Here is a 21,396-nt window from a genome sequence, read left to right as displayed (position 1 = left end):
AACTAGAGTTAGGCAGACACAAGGCAGCTTACGTCGACCTACCTATGGAAGTGTCCACACTTAAATTTCGCTCCTGCCAATGTAACTACCCCACTACACTAACTTAACTCCACCTCCATGAGTAACGTAGAGTCACGGTCAATGTAGTTAAGTTGACACAGCGTCAGTGTAGACGCTGCGTTGTTTATGCCAACTGTTACTGGCTTTCAGGAGCCGCCCCACATGGACAGTCCAATTGATGCAAGCGCTCCTGGGGAAGTTGTGTACTGCTGACACAAGGAGCCAAGTGTAGACCTGCACAAGTGTTATAGTTACTGTGGCAGCTGTATGCTGATGTAAGTTAGGTTGACTTGTTTTGTAGTGTAGACATGGCCTGAGAGGAGGATGGAAGAAATGACGGAACATGACAGAAAGGAAGGAGAGTTCCTCTTGTTTAACTAGTTCACCTGGAGGGGAAACCATCTTCTGAATGGCTCTTGCAGCATGTTGATTATGGCATCAGATGTTCAGCTCTTACAGGTTTCAGTATCAGTTTAGTCTGTGGCAAAATCTCCTGTCTGTATATTTTGATGAGATGAAACTGAGACGGGTTCAGCTAGTCACCTGTCAGTTCCTCTTTGTAAATGGCTGCTAATCCCAGACTACATGTACTCCGGGGGCAGGAGAGGAGATAAACTTGAATAATGCTGCCCCCTTCTGCATGTGACCAGGCTGGCATGGCAGGGTGGATTTGGAGAGGAGAGGTGCAGAGTTGAGTGAAGTCTGAACACAGTCCAAGATTTCCTGGAAGCACATGCTATCTGCTTATGTGGTGACAGTCTTGTATCAGTGAGATGGGTAAAAAATGAAGGAGCTGAAGCCACTCAAAAAAAAAAAAAAGTCCTTGCAATCCTGTTTCTTTCTGAACCATCTTCCATGGAGAGAGCGCTTTATTTTGAACCAATTAGGCAGAAGATCAGTGTAGAAAGATGAGAATGTATCAGGTTCTGATTAATCATAACTCAGGTTAAAGTCATCAACAGACACAACAACAACAGCTAAAGTCATTTCCTTGTATGGGCCCTCAAACACAAGGAATGTCACTGCCAAAAATATGGCTTGGAGTTTCTATTTATAAAATAGCAAGACGGTCTGGAGCTAAGAGGAGCTATATTTACTGAAGGGAACAGAAGCACTTCTGAGGATGTCCAGAGCGCCGAAGAGCTTCTGAAGTCTGCCTAAACTGTTCTGGGGATGGACAGGAGGGGTGGACAGGGGGAAGCCCTGAAAGCTGCTTCAACCCTTCTGAAGCTTTTCCAGAACTGTACAGATGCACACAGCCATGGTGGAAGTAATGAAGTATATGGGTGTGACGAGAAGAGAGGAAAGGGTGTTTAGAAGACTTATGGTTTATTGGAGGAGATCAACTAAATCAAAGATAAAGCTTGGCAGCTTTGGGCTGTTTCTAGCGTATGATACTGAAGGCCTCCTTGCCACTCAGTGGGCATGCATGGCGGGGGGGGGGGGTCCCAGCTCTGGCTGGGGAGAATTGGGCAGGGGGTTTGTATTTACTCTTGGATGTAGCCAGGAGACCCTGCAGATGGAGGCAGATGCTCATAGGTTGTGAATGTTTCTTTGCTTCTGACAGCCGTCCCACTAGAACAGAGCCAGTAGCCAGTTTCAACCAAATGTATGTCTGATCTGAAATGTGAGGAGATGGGGAATTGCCTGTCCTTAACTCAACACTGGGAAGTCTCTTCATCTCACTATCCGAAGCAGATTGAGTGAGCGAACTGCTGACTAAATACCAGTGACAGGAACAAGGCTCAGTGTCAACCAGGAGTGAGCTTTGGGAAAGCCCTGGTAGCACCAGTCTCTGCCAGGTTAGTTTAATGAGGATAGATGAGAATAGGCTAGAGGGTTGCTGTACCCTTCCTCCTCACCACCCATGTAGCATTGCACAGGGTGGGAACCTTCAGTGAGTTTAATGCTGTTGAACAATGCCAGATTGGCAGCTGAGAAGACCGGTGTCCACCCTAGCTACAGAGCTGGTGCAGCATGGGCAGCTGCAGTGGAAGCTTTCCCCATGCTGATCTGCCAAAACTGCTTCAATCCGGAGCTCTAGGGGTGAAAAAGAGAGTTCACTCTACAGGCCCAGCCAGGTCTTGGCCTCTAAGCTGAGTTGTCATCAAGGGGAACAAGTAAAGCTGGTGTCTTTTTAGCGACTTGGACACCTGTCCCCTAGGAACTCAACCAGTCCCCTTCTCCCCATGTGTATCATGTCTTACCATGCATCCGGTTTTTTCTCAAACTTGCGGCATGCAAGAATCTGGGAGATGACTGGATAGCAGTATAGATTGCGACATGGGATAAGACGGAAAAAAAAGCTCCCCCATTTGTGCATTAGCAGCTGTTCCCAACGATTTGAAGGTCCTTTTGTTTTACTCTGTGGCTCTTTGTCCTGTATCCTATTGTAAATCTGACTCTGATCCATATATTTCATCTGTCTTCACAGATATCAGAGAGCTCTCTAATGCAGTGGAGTCAAACCCAGTGGCCGGAGGAGAAATCTTGCATTTGTGTCTTAAAATTGTTGAGTGGGGCGAGGGCTATACAAGAAAAATCAAATATCTTTAAATGATGAGTCAGTGAAATGTTGTTGGTATTTCCTGGGAAATAGCTGAGGTTGTTCTTTTCTCTCTCTCTGTTGTATCTTTCCTTTGGAATCCTAGGTTGCCATGGTAATGATTTCAGAGAGATTTTATTCTGCAATGTTTCTAGCAGCTGAGCACTTTGCATCATCTTCTGGATGCACAATAGGCAGAATCAGTTGGATCAGAAGGGACCTTCTGGCAGATCATCCCCGTCCATCCCTTGCGTTGTGGCAGGACTGATTTTGTTATTGTTAGTGGGATAAGTGTAGAATCCTCTTTGGAGCTTTCTGGCCTTTGCTCAGATGCCCATGGAGGAAGGGAGGAGGCAAGTACTGGAGAGAAATATTGTTCAGACTGCATAATTCCTATCACTCTCATCTCATTGTCAACTGTAACTGGGAAATTAAAAGTTGCGAACTCCGGAGAATTTCACTAATCCTCAGATGTACCCACTGTATAGTCACTTGGCATTTACTAGGGTAGCTTTCAAGTCAGCAAACAAATGCACTCGAACAAATAAGCGCATACATACCAAAGTGATGGGTACTACAGAAAACCCCAAGGACACGTCAACACAGCACAGTTAACCCAGGCTCTTACCCTGATTTTAGCCCAGCCCCCACTACCATCCATACAGAAAAACCTCTGGCTTGTGTTTTGAAGGCACTTTAAGCTGGGCTACTTTATGCAATGGGGAGTGTAGGTGAGAACGCGGGCTCTGCTTTAATGTTGGCTGGCACCTGCCCATTTGGAAGTGAAGATGTAGGGTACTGAGCCACTCGAGTGCTGACAGTGCTCCACTGCCCTTTCCATGCTTCCCCCCTCCCCGCAAGGACAGACAAGTTCTCCCACAATTGCTGGGGGAAATCATAGGGTGTCTCAGCACAAAGAATTATGGGACGTGCCCCCAGAAAAAACACAGACAATTGCAGAATTAATGAGGACACAATAAGGCAGGGGGAGGGTTTGCAGTGAAGACACTCTCCCTTGGGATAGGCTTAGACCTGGGTGCCAGTCACTCAGCTTAGTAGTGCAAGGAGGCTACAAAGGGGACATGGAGAAAACACTGTGGATAGCAAAGGATGGGGATGTGCGGTGCAAACATAGCCTAAGCAACCTTTTAACTTGCCCTTAGCCAAGACAGATTAGAGATATCAAATGCCCAAGGTCACCCAGGAAATCTTTGGCAGAGCTGGGAGATTTTCTGAGCTCCAGTCCAGGGCCTTAACTACAAACCCATCCTTTCTTCCTACAGCCCATTCCCATCACATACACGGACAGTCACTCTCAGACATGTACCGTGCCTCCTGTATTTTGCAAGACGAGCACACGGCCCTTGTGATGCTTCCCGGGAGTACTCAGGGTTGTGCAGGACCTTGCTACCACTTGCCCTTAGCACGAGGAAGTCTTGTCTTTGCCTGCCCTGGCTCAGCTCCCTGACTCCACCAGCCTCAGGTAACACAAGCATTGCCTTCCAGGCCCCCGCAGGCCTTGCGTGTTCTGTGCAGGTTAGGGATAGGCACACACTGACCCCTGAATCCTCGGAGCGTCCCCCGGTGTGTTCAGCCTCCTCTCCGGTGAACACTCTCAGAGCTCTCAGATTCTCTAATCCCAAAGGAACAGCATGCACCAGCATCCAAGATTCAACTCAGGATCATCGCTCCACTTAACACACAGAACTGAGATAGATCTAGCAGTGTATTTATAGTGAAAACAAGAATAAGTTAGTTATCAACAAACAGACGTTCAAGTGATAGGAAGTAAGAATATTGGAAACAAATGGTTACGTATAAAATAAAACCATAGCCTCCTTTCTGGAGCCTAAACTTAATGCACGAGGCATTCACGTGTCTTCTACAAGATAGATTGCTCCAAGTCCTTTTCCCAGGTTTCACCCAGGATGGTTGAAATCCCCCCTCTCACACGATTGAGGCAGCTTGTCTTCATAGACTGGAGGATTCCAGAGCATCTCTGATCTTTGATCTTCCCTTGAAAACAAGCCCCTTTTCCCTGCTTCTGACCCCAGCTGTTTACCTCTTCCTGTTTGTTTTCTTCTGTAGTCTCCACAAGCTATTCATTGACATTTGACTCAATATGTCCCACCTCCTCTCGGGAGAAGTGTCTCAATGCATGCTACCTTTGAGTGACTTGCCTTTAACTACCGGCACAGAGAACATCATATTCACATAATTCCTCACATACTTTCTGTACATATATCTAGCAATCATTATGATGACCAGTGTGACTCACGCCTTCATTAGACACTTGACGTGACATTCTTTTGGTGAAGCCAGGGGATCCCTGTACCCCTGTGTTAACCCTGTGCTCGCTGCCAGTTGGGATCAAGCAGTCCTTGGGTCCCAGCCCTCTCTTCAGGAGGCCCCATCTTAGACTGACAATAACTGATCCAATCCAGAGAGATTGCTCCTGCCAAGATGAGATGTCTTTGAACTGCAAGGAGTGCTTTTGACTGCTTCTCTCTAGACTCTTCAGGCTAAGCTTGGGAGAGCCTGGCTTTGGATGTGTGACAGCAAAAGCTCCAGTTGCCCATGTTACTTGACTCCGTTGTGATTCCCACTAACTTGCACAGTTTGAAATCTGTAAGCAGGGCTCAATACGCTTCTCCCGTGAGCAGCAAGAGAGGTTTCATCCCATCTGAATCATTCTGCTTATTGGGGGGGAAAAAGAAATGAATTAATCTTTGTGAGTTCCAGACACCATGTGCCCTGCAGAGATCTTTCCCCCCCTTTCCCCACCCCAGGCTCTGGGCTGATAAATTTGCAGTCTCCTAGAACAGGAGCCAGAGCAGCAGAAATCATTTTCTTACAGCCATAGCGGATGCCCTCAATGGCTCAATTCTTGACGGCGATAGTAAGATCTTAGTGATGCTCTCAGATATTTTCCTCTGCAGGAGGCTTGAAAAACCTACATTTGATCATCCGCATGGCTTTTATGAGAGACACTGTGCTGTCTTTTCACATCATATGTGCAGCCAGAGCGTGTCAACATACTGCTTGATACAAATGGACCATAGTGCACATGCAAACACACCATTCATAGCATTGGATGTATCCGGGACAGTCTCACAGACACTACAGCTATGTAGCCTGTAAGACTGGGTGCTCGGGAAACAGAATTTCTTATTTACCAAAGCCTCCGCTAAAATCTGGTCCACCGCATTTGAGATTCCATTTGAATCACACTTAGATCTCACTCTTTCAAGGTGCTTGTGGTTTAATCGTAGGGTGCTTTCCTTTTAATTAGTCGCTGCTGCCGCCGATGAGAGAATTAGCAAAATCTTCTATGAATGAAGAATCTCAATCTATGATAGATGCACTTTAATCTAATTGGTGGGCAGGTGGTGTTGTGCTGCAGGTGAGGTTCATGTTTTGCACTGAGAATTATCGTAAACCAAATAAATCTTGTGTTTTCCAAAATCAGCAGTTTCCCACAAAATTCAGGGCCCTCTCAGAGAAGTTGAAACAAACCCTCTTGTTTATGATGGTGAGGGGAAGAACAACTTGATCTTGGATGTGTAACTCTCTTTCCTACTTCGCAACATATCCTAGCAACTGGTTCTTTGTCAGGAATCTTTGACTATCCCAGGCATATTATGTCAATAGCTCTAAAGAGAGCACTTGACATGTTCACCATCTCTTACGGTATGTCTACATTGCAACTGGAGGTTTGAATTGCAGCACGTGAGGAGAGATCTCTACTAGCTTTAATCTAGCTAGTGTGAGTACCAATAGCAGTGAAGCAACAGCATGAAAGACTTCAGCGCGAGCTAGCCACTCACATAATTATTCAGGGTCCCGGGCAAGCTGGTACAGCCTACTCGGAAGTTCATGCTGCTGCAGCTCACTGTGTTAGTTGTAGTGACCGAGGCATAGGCAGCTCACCCAGTAGTGTCCACTGGGCCAGGATCAAAGGCAAGAGTCTGGAGCAAGATGGGGCAAAAGACGAGGCCTGTAGCAATGGCAAGGCAGAGTCTGCGTTGTTGCTTAGCTGGGTCCTTTGGGCAACTTCCTGGTTTAAATAGTTAATAGTTGATGTGTACCAATCAGGCAGCCACAGAGTTCTGTCACTCTGGCCTCTTTGACTGGCATTTCCTGCAGTATCTAGCCCTTAAACCACAATTTGAGGACTTCAATAGCTCAGACATAGGTGAGAGGTTTTTCGCAGGAGTGGTGGGTGAAATTCTGTGGCCTGCGTTGTGCAGGAGGTCAGACTAGATGATCATAATGGTCCCTTCTGACCTAAATATCTATGAATCCAGTAATTGTTGGGTGCTGCTCAGCTTGGCTCTCTGGGGGGTGATGTGGAGGCATCTGCCGCCTAGGATCCTACAACACTGGGTTCTAGATCCACAGATCTTTGCATTGGTATTTGCACTCGCTAGATCAAAGCTAGCTCTGGTGGGTCTATGTGTGCTGCGGTCATACCTCTGACAGCAGTGTAGACATACCCTATGTCAGGAGAGTCTTCTGAAAGTCATATTTTTGTATGTCTCTCTTCGTGGAAACTGGACAGCTGAGACCGGTCAAACTGCCTATGGGGATTTGGACCCTCAACTGGGAATCTCAGGTCCAAATCCCTATAGGCAGCTTTGATAGTCTCAGGCCACGTGTACTTTGGTAAACAAAGATATGGTGAATATGGTGCTCATGAAAGGGAGGCTGAATGGAAAGCGCTACAGACTGAATATGGGTGGTTTTTCCTTGAGAGTTATCTGGACTCTGTTCATGTCGAGAGCCATGACGGGATTCAGAGGAAGAGGAAATGGATGGATTTTATTTTTCCTCAGGCGTTGTTTGATGAAAGCAAAGGATAAACCCTCTGCCATAGCATAGATGCTGGTATGAGGGATACCAAGCTCCCAGCATCTGCACTGCCTATCCTTGTCTCCTCCCCGCCCCCCCAGCTCTGAAAGTGCCTGGAGTTAGAGGATACGGAGAGCCCACTAATGAGTGGTGCGGGCTACAGGGTGACATCTTTGCTCTATGTAATGCAGGAAGCAGGTTATTTTCAAATCTCACATCTAATGGCTTTCCTGCCAGATAAACAACATAAGCCGCCTGTAGTCCCCACTTCAGCTCCCAGACCACCTCTCTGGCACCAGAATGATTTTCCCACAGCTTGAACTCCAGCCAGAGCAGTGACACCAATTACAGATTTTTGTCACCTCAGGATGTTGCTTTCTGAGATGATTTACAACAGCATGTGTCAGGTGAAGCCCTTCTGAGCGGGGGCTGATTATTAACAATGCTTTCCGGTCCTTCTGTCAATGAGTGGGGAGACTGGCTGATTCCCGCTGACAGGTCCCTGTACTTCTCTCTCATCTTACCAGGGTTAAAGCTACTGCAGGGCACTTGTAAACAAAGAACCAGTGTCCGGGATGTGTTGGGATTAAACGCCTCCTGGATCAGGTGCCTTTAATGGCTTGCTTTATGCACGTCTCTCATGTGGGGAGTGCAGCCTCAGCTGTCTGTCTCTGTTTACCTAGCTGTTGCTTTTAAGAGAGCGATCGGGCTTGAATGGGATGTCAAAGAACCTAAGGGAGTTAGGTGCCCAGCTCCCATTGAATTTCAGTGGGAGTTTGAAGCGTAAATCCCTAAGCTCTTTGAGAAATCTCAGCCATAAAATCTACTAGCAGGTCTGCCTTTAGCTCATGGTGTGACCTGGGGTAATCAGTTGGCCTCTCTCTGTCTTAGTTTCTCCATCTGTAAAATGGGGATGGTACCTGTACCCCTAGCAGATAGAAGGCACCAGTTGAGTGCAAAGTATTATTACTTTTTTGTAATTAATCTTAGATCACCTCCTTGACTGGCTGCATTTTTTAATGTTTCTTCCTGCCTCCTCCAGGAGTGGATAGCTTGGCAATGGGAGAGGGAGCCAGGTTCTAGCCTGGTTCATGACAGTCAGCAGAGTTCACTGGGGTCTCATTGCAGGGCCAGATTTTTCCCTCAGTTATACATGGGCAACCCTGTTCGGCAGACACACTGTAACATGTTTTTCATGGCCAAAGGATTGCACAAGTGTAGTTGATGGCAGACTGTGGCCTGTAGGCTCCAAATTACTGGCGGTGATGCATGAGGAGGAAAGATTCCAAGAGCACGTTTCCTTGCATAGTGAAATAGCTGCCATAATGAAAATAACAGCACAGGCTGTCTCTGAGCCTCTGCAGTTGTGAATGAGTTGGCAGTTTTCATGAACGTGCAGGCTTTTGAAATTGTCCTGCGGTGGCGCTTGACATACAAGTTCTCGGCCGATTTATGATTGTGTGTGTGTGTGTGTTCCAGGACATCTATCATTTTAAACCAAGAGTGTGTTTAACAGCATGAATTAAAGCAGTTTTATTTTAACTCAAGATCAGCAAGAAAAGTAATGTCAAACTCTAGCCCCAGGGTTTAGTTACTGATGAGAGTGACACAACAAGCTGTGAATCGATAAATAACCCTTTGTTTTCTTTCCCTCTGGTTTCTCTTCAGCACATTTAAATCTTTTGCCTTCCACCCCTTTTGTTCTTGAAAAAGTAAATATTTTCTGAGATCCGGCCTTTTTCGTGGGCTGAGTGCTGTTGATGCAATGAAGGGAATCAAAAGCACTTTGAAATGGCTGAGGGATCCGAAGTGCCCAAACAATATCTGCTAAGCACACCCAGTAATTCCCTTCCATAACATTTTTTTTTTTTTTTGGACACAGCCATTTTCCCAATCACTAGATAGGGATTTAACTTTGTTATAACAAACTCCTGCCATTGTCGGTGCAAGTCCGGAGGGATTACATTCTGATGTCAGAACAATTTTGGTCCAAGTTTACAGAGTAAATATTATGCCAGGAGGGCGGAAGGCAAAGTGAAATATAAGATTCAGCGTACGTCTGTGGCGATTTAGACATCGAGAAACAAAGATAGAGAATTCAGTGCAAAAAATGGCTTTGTCGGTCTAATCTGTGTATTTATAAAGCCCCCATTCACTGTGGTATCTTGGTGCACTGAGACACAAATCATTGCAAGTGACCACATTCTGTGTAAAGCTATGGTGATGTCCTTGAACCACCCCTGTTCCTGTCTTGCATGGTTTCAGAAAAGTGGGAACTCTTGTATTTATAGCCCTGCAGCACATGCTACAGTGGCACCAGGTCACAGATTAAATTGCCAGCTAATTTTAGGATATTCCTCTTCTTATTTTGTCAATTGTAAAGTTGCTTTGCTTAAATTTTACATGCTTAGATACTTTGCTGATTGGGACCTAACTCAGGAGAATGAGAGTCAGAGCTGAGCTCCCAGGTTCTATTTCTAGCTCTGCTATAGAGTCACTGTGTGACCTTAGATAATTCACTCTTTGTGCCTCCGTTTACTCTTCTGTAATGTGTTTATCATAATTGGGGCCTAGCTCACATGGATATCAAGAGGCTTAATTAGTGTTTGTAAAGTGCTTTGAGATCCCCGGGTGAAAGGCACTAGAGAAGCTCAAAGTATTATATGCAGGTCTGGTAGCACCACCTATTATTAAGGTTTCCTGATCCTTCCCATTATAAGACCCTGTTGCCAGTTGCTTGTATCTTTGCCTAATTCTGTTTAGAGAGTAGGTGCAGAGTAAGATTTTCAAAAGTGTCTAATGATTTTGGGGTACCTCCATTTTTAGGTTCTCAATTTGAGACACCTTAAAGGTATATCACATTGAGGGTGCTCAGCACTTTCTGGAAGTCAGGTTCCTTTGAGGCATCTCAAGTTAGGAACCTACAATCACTAATGACTTTTGAAAATCTTAGCTTTAGTCTTTATGTAAGATTAAGATACCTAGTAAATTAAAGAATAGACCCCTAATTGATGTGTGTGAGAAAACACTCTGGTTTGCCCCTCTGTATTGGATAATCTGTGTGTGAGTTACAGATAATGCTCAATTTCTCTGTTGGACAGTGTTACAACTGTCTCCTCCTGTTACAGTAGCAATCAATCAAATGCACATGGTCTACTAAGGACTGTTGCACCAGCAAGAATGACTATGGTTGATGGCATCACACCAGGCATCAAAGTGGTGACGCTGTAGTTAATGGGTGGATTTACCTCTATAATCTATAATCAGTGCTATATCTTACACTGTCCTTGGAGTTTTTCCATCTGCTATCTTGCTCTTTTACTCAGCTATAAATTACACTTTTAGTGACATGCACTTTACATTACTATTTGCATCCTCCTGTAATTGGCCCTGGTCTATTTTGTGGTCTAAATCTGAGCACCTCTAGAGAGTAGATTTGTATCATGTAACTACTTCCCCCCCCTTTTTTTTGTTCTTAATCGCAGCCTGAGGAACTCACCAATGCCCTGGAGATCAGCAATATTGTCTTCACAAGCCTCTTTGCCCTGGAGATGCTGCTGAAAGTCCTCGTGTATGGTCCATTTGGCTACATCAAAAATCCATACAACATTTTTGATGGGATCATTGTAGTGATCAGGTACAAGCATGGTGTTCTGCTTACAAGGGTTTCTCTTAACTGGACAGTTGAATTAAAACAGAGGATAATGGATAGAATGGCCTTTCTGGGTCACTTAGGCCCCTGTGCTCCTGTGTTAGCTTTTGTACCCCATATTGTTGTTTCTCCATAAATTCTCTACTCTTCTGAAAACTCTCTGTAGCAACCCACCTTGTTCCTGTCTTTGGTAGTTTATTATATACACAGCTATCCTTAGTATAATGGCCCTTGGCCAAAGTTTTCCGTGTGCCCAGCCATGATTTTTTGTGATACCTCATTCAGAGCCTTATTTAATAGCATTTGTCCTTTCAGCTCCCTCATATCTATGCCTATTTCTGAGTTCCTCTTTCATATTCCTCCCCCGCACCTCAAAGTATATACACCCCGTCTCTCTGACTTCTGTGCATCATTAATATCATGAATTTGAATCCTTGGATCATATTTTCACCTTCTGTAAGAACCATAATGGACCATCACTGGTTCCCTCTGCAGTGTTGATTAATTTGCTGTGACATATTTTATACCATCTACTGTATATTATCAAACATACCTATAGACAAATGCCCGCCCACACTCCTACATGCCATGGCTTGCTTTTTGGGTTTTTGGTTGCTTGGTTTCGATTTTGTTTGTTTTTCTAGAGAGAGCCCTAAACAACAAATCCTGGATCCAAACACCTCCAGATATTGGGGAAGTTTAGACCCGAAATAGCTTTAGCTGACAAATGTCTTTTTGGGTTTTTGTGCCCACTGGGCACATGCGGACACTGTAATTGTGCATGCAGATGCACTCAGTGATTTACAGGCATGTTTTTGGCATGCTCTAATGGGACTCCACTCTTTGCAAATCTGACACTAATTCAGGTATCAGAAGGCACTGTCCATACAGACCTTCCTGACAGGCTCCCTACTTCACATCCCTATTTTCTCTGAGCTTCACCAGCTTGGAGAGTGGATCTTTCCTTTCACTTCTCTCTCCCTTTCTCTCATTGCTGTCTACATGCATTTATGTTCAGTGCTTCCTTTTCCACACCAAGGCCCACACTGTAAATCTCTTTTCTTCCTTAGCGTCTGGGAGATAGTGGGACAGCAAGGTGGGGGCCTGTCAGTTCTGCGGACGTTCCGTCTGATGCGAGTCCTGAAGCTGGTCCGCTTCATGCCTGCCCTCCAGCGCCAGCTAGTGGTCCTTATGAAGACCATGGACAATGTGGCCACCTTCTGCATGTTACTGATGCTTTTCATCTTCATCTTTAGGTGAGTATGTGGCAAGGACTCTGATTTCCTTTCATGCCCTGCCCTGGCTCTGTACTTTAAGTTTCTGGTCCAGGGACTACACGAGAATGTGAAGAGAATCCATAGGTTTCATGATTGCTCACAAAAGTAAATAACTCTGACTGTGGTCTCTTGAAGTGAACTGCTGAATGAGAAGCACAGTAGCCTCCATAACGGGTATGGGCACTGCAGATTAGCCCTTAGCTGGAATCTTGCAATTCTTGCCAAATGTCATGTCTGTGTTTGTGAGGGTGTTCTCAAGGGAAATCCCTTCTGCTGGGTGATTCCTCCATGGGCATCACCCCAAGGCAGCAAGCATATGACATCACGTTCCTGCTACTGTCCAGAGAGCAAGCCAGAAGCCTTAACCAAAACACTGTCTTTCAAAGGGCAGAGAAGGGAATGTGCCTAGAATAAACCCAACCAAGTCACTCTCATTCACACATGGTTCTTTTATCCCCTTTGCATCATTTCTTTGCCTTTTCTCTCTGTGCAAAAGGTTTGGGATTGGATCCACTTGAGATTCAAGCAGCCCAGAACTTTGGAGGTGTTGGAAATCCAAACCCAGGTGCAGATATTGAAAATGACTCCGATCTTTCTAATAAGTCAAACCTGCTTGAAATCCAACCCCAGATGAGCCTGTCCCTAATATACAGGGGTAAGGCTGGCCTTGCCCAAGATATACTAATGGGAGAGTTGGCAGGAAGCAAATTAAGGCTCTCTTTCTTCCATGGAGGGAAGTTTTGCTCCCCATATCTGTTTGCTAGGCAGACAGTATCCTGAGACACAGAGGTCCACCACTTTATGCTGCTTTCTTAACATCATCTTCAACCCTGTCTTGCCGCCTTCTTCTTGTGCTCAGTATCCTGGGGATGCATCTCTTTGGCTGTAAGTTTGCTTCAGAGCGAGATGGAGACACCCTGCCAGACAGGAAGAACTTTGACTCCTTGCTGTGGGCCATTGTCACTGTTTTCCAGGTACAACAGCAAGAACTCCTTACCAAGCACACACTTTGGGTCTGTAAGGGGGGGTGGGGGGAAGAGTTTAGGTTTGCTTTCCACAATGCCCTACAGAGCTCAATAAAACTGATAGCTGCGGGGGAGAGAAACCAAAATGTATCAATGCGGGCGGGGAGGAGGAAACGTTTTCTGATGATACGAGACAATAAATGGAGATCGGATGAAAGGGGAACTCCAGGAGATGCCAAAAGCTGCAGAAGAGAAGGCTCTTGCAGGAGCAATAGTAAGATTGTGAGGAGTGACAGAGGGGTAATTAGTATGAGTAAAAGGACGGGTCTGCGAGCAAGGCTGACACAAGTCCAGTGAGAGCTTCAAAGCAAGACAGCCAGCCTGGATTCTCCATAGTGAGGAGAATCTGCTTTATGGCAATAATTCGTACTGTGTAATGTATTGCTGTTGGCAAATCTGGACTGTGTATTCAGAGTCTTAGGTGGATCTTCATCTGTCTTTACAGAGAGAACAAAATGCCAGTGCATGCTACATGGCAGTCATTTAAAGCTCTGTATGGACCTTGATATCAACTGGAGTTCCATGCACAGAGTTAGGGCAGCTTGCGGCCCTTGGGGTTAGCGTGTGGGGAAGGGGGAGGGGGAAGGCGGGGAATCAGGTGCTATCCCTGCCTTTGCTGTGATTCATTGGGTGACCTGAGCTAAGTAACAATCCTTCTGTGCCCATCTGGAACGTGAGTGCACTTCTCTCCCTTACAGGGCTGTTGAGAAGCAGCAATTTTACAGCATTAGTATTACATATTACCAGCGTGCTGGTTTCCCCAAGAATAGGGTGTTTGCCTGTTTAAGGCTGAAGACCTACAGCTCTGCCAACCTGGAGCATAAGTAAGAGCATGTAGGAAAGATGAGTGTCCCTAGTCAATAACCCAAACACTGGGTTACTAGTGAATGTTGGACTGTTGTGATGTCCCTTCATGCTCACGGTGTCCCTTCTCTATAGATCCTGACTCAAGAAGACTGGAACAAGGTCCTCTACAACGGCATGGCATCTACCTCTTCCTGGGCTGCTCTCTACTTCATCGCCCTCATGACGTTTGGGAATTACGTTCTCTTCAATCTATTGGTGGCCATCCTGGTGGAAGGTTTCCAGACTGAGGTAAAACCTTTTGGAGACTCCCCTCTTCATCTCTTTGTTTCCAGAGCGAGGGAGGGTCTAGAACCAACATCCATCTGGAATTTAGATTTACAGAAGGGAAACTGATTAACTTAAATAGAGAGAGAGAGGGAGAAAAAATTAGCTCTTATTTTTTCTGTTTCTTAGCTAGGACCAAGTGCAATAAACCAGGCTGTTTAACTGAGCTTAAATGAAAAGCTATGTTAGCATTAATATAATTGCAAGGATTCAGCTGTGAGTCAGTAGTGCTGATGGAATAAAATGCTCTAAGAATGTCTTTGAAAGGGGCTTCATTGTGTTTGGGAGTCAGATTAAAAGCCATCCCTGTAAAGTTATGCAGGCTGGTGAGATTAGTGACATTATTATCTCTTTGGATGGTCTGTGTTGTGGATCTCTTCCTGCTTGCGGCTCAGTGACACTTTAGCACATTTTTACACTTCATTGTTCCTAGGCTGTCAATTGAGTCTCAGGGCTGGGAGCCTCTGTTAAATATCCTCCACCTTCCATAAGCATCTATGGGAAGTCAGCAAAGAGGTCTTAGATCTGAATTGAACTTGACCCCTGTGTCTTTCTAACTATGCAGTTCATGGTGAATGAATATATAACAGACTCCCTGAAACTAGCAGACAACCAGAGCTGCCTATGACCCAGGTCCCTACAGGCTAACAGAAGCAAAAAAAATAAAAATAAAAATGTTCATGAGGAAGGAGAAGAGAGAACTTTACACTTTGCAGAAGGGCTTAGATAAGGAAGTACAAGCCAGCACTATTCATCAGTATCTAGTACAGGTTGTAATTTAGAGCGATGTCTCAGCTGATGGATACGTGTGTTGAGGAAATAATAAACATTAAAGTTTGTCAGTTCCCTGTGCCATAATAATCCATCACACCATAACTAGCTATTTATACAACCTGATTGTTTTGATATTTTCCAAGTGCCGTTTAAGGGGATAATTTGTTATATAGTTCTGGAATGAGGCTGTAGGTATGTGTGTTGTCATTTCACACCGGGTTAGTGTGTTGTTTTGAATTGCCTATTATTATATCCATCTCTCTCTGGAAGTTGTCTACTCTGTTATGGAAAATGGAGTTAAGGTCACTGTCAGGTTCTTCTGAACAAAAGATTTCTTTTCAGGAGGTGGCATGTACTTTGCCTAAGTAAAAGTAAGCACGGGTAAGAAAAACAAAAAAACCCAACAACTTGTCCTCTTGTGCAGTGATGTCTGACTTGAAACTCAACCTCTCTCTGGTCAGTCTTGTTCACGGATTCTAGAATGGCCACCTGATTGAAATATCACTTGCTGCAACTACCAGTAAAGAAAAGGACCTAACTTTTTAAAAACAGCATAACAGCATTTCACTGAGAGTGCAAATCCAGTTCTTTTTTGAGGAAATTAGTTTGCCTCTAGACATTGGAATGGAGGGATCAGATTCTGATCTTAAAACCACTGCTGTAAATCCGGAGTGACTCCATTAAAGATGGGAGTTACGCCTGATTTAGGCCCCAATTCCGGAAAGCACTAACACACATGCTTAACTTGAAGTCAATGGTATGTATACACATACCTAAAGTTAAGCATGTGCTTAAGTGCATCCCTTAATCAGAGTCTTGCACTGGTGTAACTGAGGCCAAAACCTGGCCTCGGGTCTTAGTTCCAAATTCGGATATCTGTTATGTTTGTGTCATTCCTATTCATTGATACTGATGAAGTTACTCCAGATTTACACCAGCGTCACTATGATTGGAATTTGGCCCTTTTGTGTCTCAGACTTTTGTAATATATGGTCATCTCCCACCTCCTCATGTGAATGGTAAGACGTTTGCTGTAGTCTTCTCGTAAAATGAAATCTTGTGCACAAACCTCAGTTCAACAGCAGTTTTTCTTAGGCGGGCAGGTAGGTAGAGTGGATGTTTGCTGGATATGGTGAGACAGATCCTCAGCTGGTGTAAACCGGCATTACTCTATTGACTTCAGTAGAGCTACATCTCCTTACATCAGCTGAGGATCTGCTCCTGACTATTTTATTCAGCTTTACAACCAAAAATGTTTCCATTTCTTGCTACCACGCATACCAGGGGGCCATCTCCTAAGTGAAATTAGATGAGATCATCTCCTGTTGAAAATAACACCAAGCTTTTATCTCAGGTGATCATTCCTGGGTCCTTGACCCTCTATTCCTGGTTTATTTGGGTTTTTTTTGTTTTTTTTTTATTTCATTGTCCTTCAGATTTCTTCACAGAGTGTGTTGCTCCTGCCTTTATCTCTCCAATCCTTGAGTGCCTTTCCTCCAGCTGCAAACACCTTGTTAATGTTAGTGCATGCCTTTGCAGGCCTTTTGGTTGCTAAGCAGCAGATGGACATATGTGGTTAAGAACGAAAAAGAACCCATTCCAAACTTTCAACAGAGATCCCTGTATTTCGTTGTAACCTGGCTATTGCATGCAAAGGGCACACACAGGATTTTCTGCAGTCTGGGGTTTCTTTAATGTACATTCTGTGAATTACTTAGATTCAGAATTTGTGCCTGAAACCACAGCAGCTCTAAGGTGTGAAAGATGAGCTGTGTGACTCCATTTGATAGAGCTGCTAACACGATATTACTTGAGTGAACTATCCAGTCTCTGCCCTGGGGATTTATCTCTGAAACAAACAATGACTCCTGGTAAGAGAGCTTTTTGTCAGACATAAAGCTCCTCTCCTGAGGGACTTCATGATAATGTTATCTCTGAAGCATATTCTTCCATTGGTAATCCTCTCAATTTCATGTTCCCCTTGGTTTCTTTTCTTGTCTCTGGGAATCCTCAGTTGCTAGTTTGTCTCATCTCCCTTCTTTGTGCCTGTTGTTCTTTAATTCCACCTTTCCCATCACAAGGCAACCAAGGTTCAGTGAGGACGGGGTAGTGTATGCATGCAGAGCACTTGCGTGCTTTATACATTAACAAAGATAAAAACCCAGAGTCTGTGGTGTAGTACCAGACCATGGCTAAACAGTCTGAGACAACAGAACCTTGACTTCTCCTGGGACTCAAACAGAAGAAAACAATCAATTTTCACTCATCAATTATTTAGATTTTGTACTGTATTTTTGTCACGTCCTTTACTTTTTACACTCTAGTCAGTTTCATTGTGATTATCCGTATGAAGGATAATTGTGTGTTTAATCTTTTGCTGGGTTATTCATGTGTCTTTTTATTAGAATCAAATTTGATAATGCTTTAAATTATATGTACAATATATGCTTGGAAAGACATTGCTATCCCTGTTTGGATCCAAATTTTAACTTACTGTTCTTAAATATTGTTCTAATGTATAGAGGGATGCAAAATCCAGTACCTCATTGCCAAGAAATTAGCCCAGTTGTCATAGCAAGAGCTGTGCAAATAATGGATTTTTCAATTCATTGGCAATTTCAAAAAATCAGGGAAAAATTGATTTGGGTTCAACAGAAATAACATTTTTTTGAATTGTTTGGTGAATCAAAAAATAAAAAAAAATGTTTTGGGTCAAATAAACCTTGTGCTTAGATTGAGATTTCTTTCCCTTTTTAAAATTAAAGGTAATTTTGAAATAAAAAGTCATTTCAAAAGGAAAAGTCAAAATGTTTTGTTTAGAAAATGTTGAAACAAAACATTTTGCTTTTTAAAAAAAAATTAGAGTTTTGGGTTTTTTTATTTGACTGAAACAATTTCACCAAAACCTACAGAATATACACAACATTGATTTGTTTTTTTTGGTTGACCTGAATCTGCATTTTTCACAGCAAAATGTTGATTGAAAAATTTTACTCAGCTCATAACCTGCGCCAAGATCTCAGTGTGATAGGTGAGAGATACGCCAAAAATAATATACAAACTCCTCTTACTGCCTCTGTAGTGTGCACCTGAATTTTAAAATGCTATTCCCAAAGCTGCACGTGTCTCCAAACATGCTTGAATATGCTGAGAAGTAAACACAAGTTTGTCAAGTCAACTTTCCCTATGGAAGGGCAAATGCAAAGAGGAGTACTGATAAGTGTTTTCCAAGTGGAAAAGGATAAAGTAGGTACGAAAATGTTGTTTTTGAGGTATTGGGGGCCCAATCCCAGAGTCATTACTCAGACACAACCCACAGGGCCTGATCCAAAACCCACTGAAGTCAATAGGTCAAGTGCCCACTGATTTCAATGAGATTTGATTGGGCCCAGTCAGAGTAACAACATATCTAATCTATAAAAGTTTCTGATGGCTTCCCTTGAACTAGCTGTTTCATTTGGCTTTAACGGGATCAGTATTATTTGTTAATTAAAAACATGCATTGCTGCCTAATGACAGCATAATAAATACAGATCTCATTTTGCAGCCACAAAAAACCTGAGCATACATGGTTTTAATAATCTGACGGTATTTCATTAACGTGAACAGCTCTCACGTTGGAGCTAAATCAAATACTCCTTTTGAAACGCTTATTTTAAAGGTAAGGATGATCTCTTCTAAGGGCTGCGCTATCTTTCATCCTTCCCTTGCACTGAACAAAGTCAGCCGCGTCTGACTAGTCCAGTGTGTTGTGACCTATTCTGCTTTTTAATCTTGGTATGAAATTGTCGCTGATGGGTACACATTACCCTTCTCTACCCTTTTTTCTTTTTACTTTGCTTCCTTTTCTCTTTCTCTCTCTCTCTTTTTGATCCACTCTCAATTTTGATGCTGAAATTGTAAAAAAATCAACCCCCCCCCCTCCCTCCCCTTCCCCCATTTTTACTTCAGGAAATCACCAAGCGAGAAGACGCGAGTGGGCAGTTAAGCTGTATTCAGCTGCCTGTCGACTCGTCGGTGGTACGTAAGAACTCAGCATGAACCCACCCAAACGCGCCGTTTGGTAGTTGTCTCTCTCTGTGGTGACTGGTCACACACCATGACGCTGTTCTCATTGTAGTAGCTGTCGTTCCTTTTGTCGTCATTGTCAAGCGAGCCTTGATTTTAAGTCTTTCTTCTTTGTGGAGTCAGACAGGTCAACACAGACTCCCCAGTATCACCTGAAACTGTTCTGGCTTCCTGCATCTTTTCTGTACAGGCCTCGATGCCTCTTTTAACCCCCCTCCCCTTCCGCCTGCCCCTTGTAAACCTGAGGCATGGATGATGCTGTTTCCTAGGCATGCTTGTCAAACACCTCCCTGATCACGCACGCTGCTCCCTGCTTCTGGACAAAACCTCACCCACCTCATGCACGTCAGCCCCAGCCCCTCTAGCTGCATGTGGTGGAGTGGTGAGAACTGCCAAAGACTGAAAGGACCTAGAATCAAGGCTGTCTGTGGATACTTGTGTGTCAGAGCGCTGTGCTCTGGAGAAGTCAATATTAGCATTGTGGCAGCTGTGGTAGTCACTGATAGAAGAAATGCTCTAGGTCCACCAGGCATTTATGGGCTGGATGCTGGAATCGCTGGGTGACATTCTCTGGCCTGTGTTATGCAGGAGGTCAGGTTAGATGATCATAATGGTCCCTTCTGGCCTTAAAATTTATGAAGCTATGAAACCGAGCACAAACCAAACCCTGTCTCCCCTGCCCTTTACCCACCTGACCCTTCCCTTCTCATGCATCTTTCCTTTTTCACTTCTTTTCTGTCCTGGAAGCTCTGGCTTTTACTTTAGCACAAAGGCACTTTCTATTGTGTTCAGGTACATTCTGCCCTCTTTCGTACATGCTGATATAGCCACTGTGCCATATGGTCCATCTCAACAGTCTCTCATATTTCAAAGGGATTTTAACTCCATGTTCTCTCATAAACCCTTTTCCATCCAGAAAGGCAAACTGGGAGCAAAAGAACAGGTAATGACCACGAGGCCCTGCGGTGAGATGCTTGCCTGCAGCCGCACTTAATATGTCACACGCTGTATTAAAGGGGGTGATGGTATATTCTGTTACAGCTAGAGTGGGATGCTTCAAAATGATGGGGTTTGGTGCTGTGGGGACGGAAGTTTGCAATCCCCACGTGGTCCTGCTCCTCCTTATTAATGTGCATCTCTTACCGCACCCGAGAGTGCACCCCTTGTCAGTGACAGAATATTTGAGGAACACAAATTAAGTAATGAAACCTATTTGCATTGCTCATTAGTTTTTAATGACCCATTAAGGAGAAATGAAGTGGCAGGCTCTCTGGGAGAGAATACTTGAAGTCCACATTCCAATAAAGAGGCAGAGAATTTAAAAATTCATCTAAATTCAAGCCAATGTTAATTTAATATTCCTTCTTGAAAGTGGCAGTCCTGGCCCTTTAAAATACTACCGGCCCTGCAGGGTGAGTTTCTTCAAATAACAGGGTGATCCTGCAGGACAGGAAGAAATTTTAAAAGGCAAGGACTTCCTTTCACGCTCTCTGTTTTTGTGATGACACTTCTCTGAGAGAGTCCATGGTGTGATTGGAGAAAACATAACTGTTTGGCTGAACCAAAGAAAGGGTGTTTTCCTTTGAGAATGTGGGCCCAACCCTGGACTCTTTAGTCAAACAAAACTCCCATTGAGTTTCTAGGTGGGCTTTGCCTGAGTAAGGAGCGCAGGCCTGGGTCTTGTATTGAATGTCATCTCCTTCAGTCTGCCACTCTAGCACTTTCCTAGCTGGAGCCTGTTCTGGCTTTTAAAATCAAACATGTACCCAAGCACCAAACTTCATTAGGGTGGACCAGGGCTAGTGGTGCAGCTTAGTCTTCACTGTAGGTGCTGGGTTCTCTTGTGCACCTAGATTCTCCTCGAGCTAAAGTAAGATTCTGCTTGGCTTCTTTCTTGTCATTGCATTTTCACTCTTCCCCCTTCCCCTCCCCAAGATACATCATACTAAGGAAGGGGGCCATTTTGCCAGAATAATGGTTTCAGCAGTAAGTCACCCCCCTTCAGGAGGAAAT

At 44.3% G+C, this 21,396-nt stretch overlaps 1 protein-coding gene across 1 annotated transcript in view; it reads left to right on the top strand.

Moving 5' to 3' along the window:
- Positions 1 to 21,396, top strand: part of CACNA1G (calcium voltage-gated channel subunit alpha1 G) — a 274,461-nt gene that overhangs the window by 174,163 nt on the left and 78,902 nt on the right. The window contains exons 10-14 of the mRNA XM_074971576.1: positions 10,942 to 11,093; positions 12,179 to 12,364; positions 13,245 to 13,359; positions 14,350 to 14,505; positions 19,267 to 19,335. Coding sequence (XP_074827677.1) covers positions 10,942 to 11,093; positions 12,179 to 12,364; positions 13,245 to 13,359; positions 14,350 to 14,505; positions 19,267 to 19,335 — 678 coding nt within the window. The remainder of the gene's footprint in view (positions 1 to 10,941; positions 11,094 to 12,178; positions 12,365 to 13,244; positions 13,360 to 14,349; positions 14,506 to 19,266; positions 19,336 to 21,396) is intronic.

Source organism: Natator depressus, chromosome 14 (genome assembly GCF_965152275.1).
Source record: "Natator depressus isolate rNatDep1 chromosome 14, rNatDep2.hap1, whole genome shotgun sequence".
Lineage (NCBI taxonomy): Eukaryota > Metazoa > Chordata > Testudines > Cheloniidae > Natator > Natator depressus.
The sequence above is the reverse complement of the archived record's forward strand: the minus strand, read 5'-3'. Positions and strand labels throughout refer to the sequence as shown.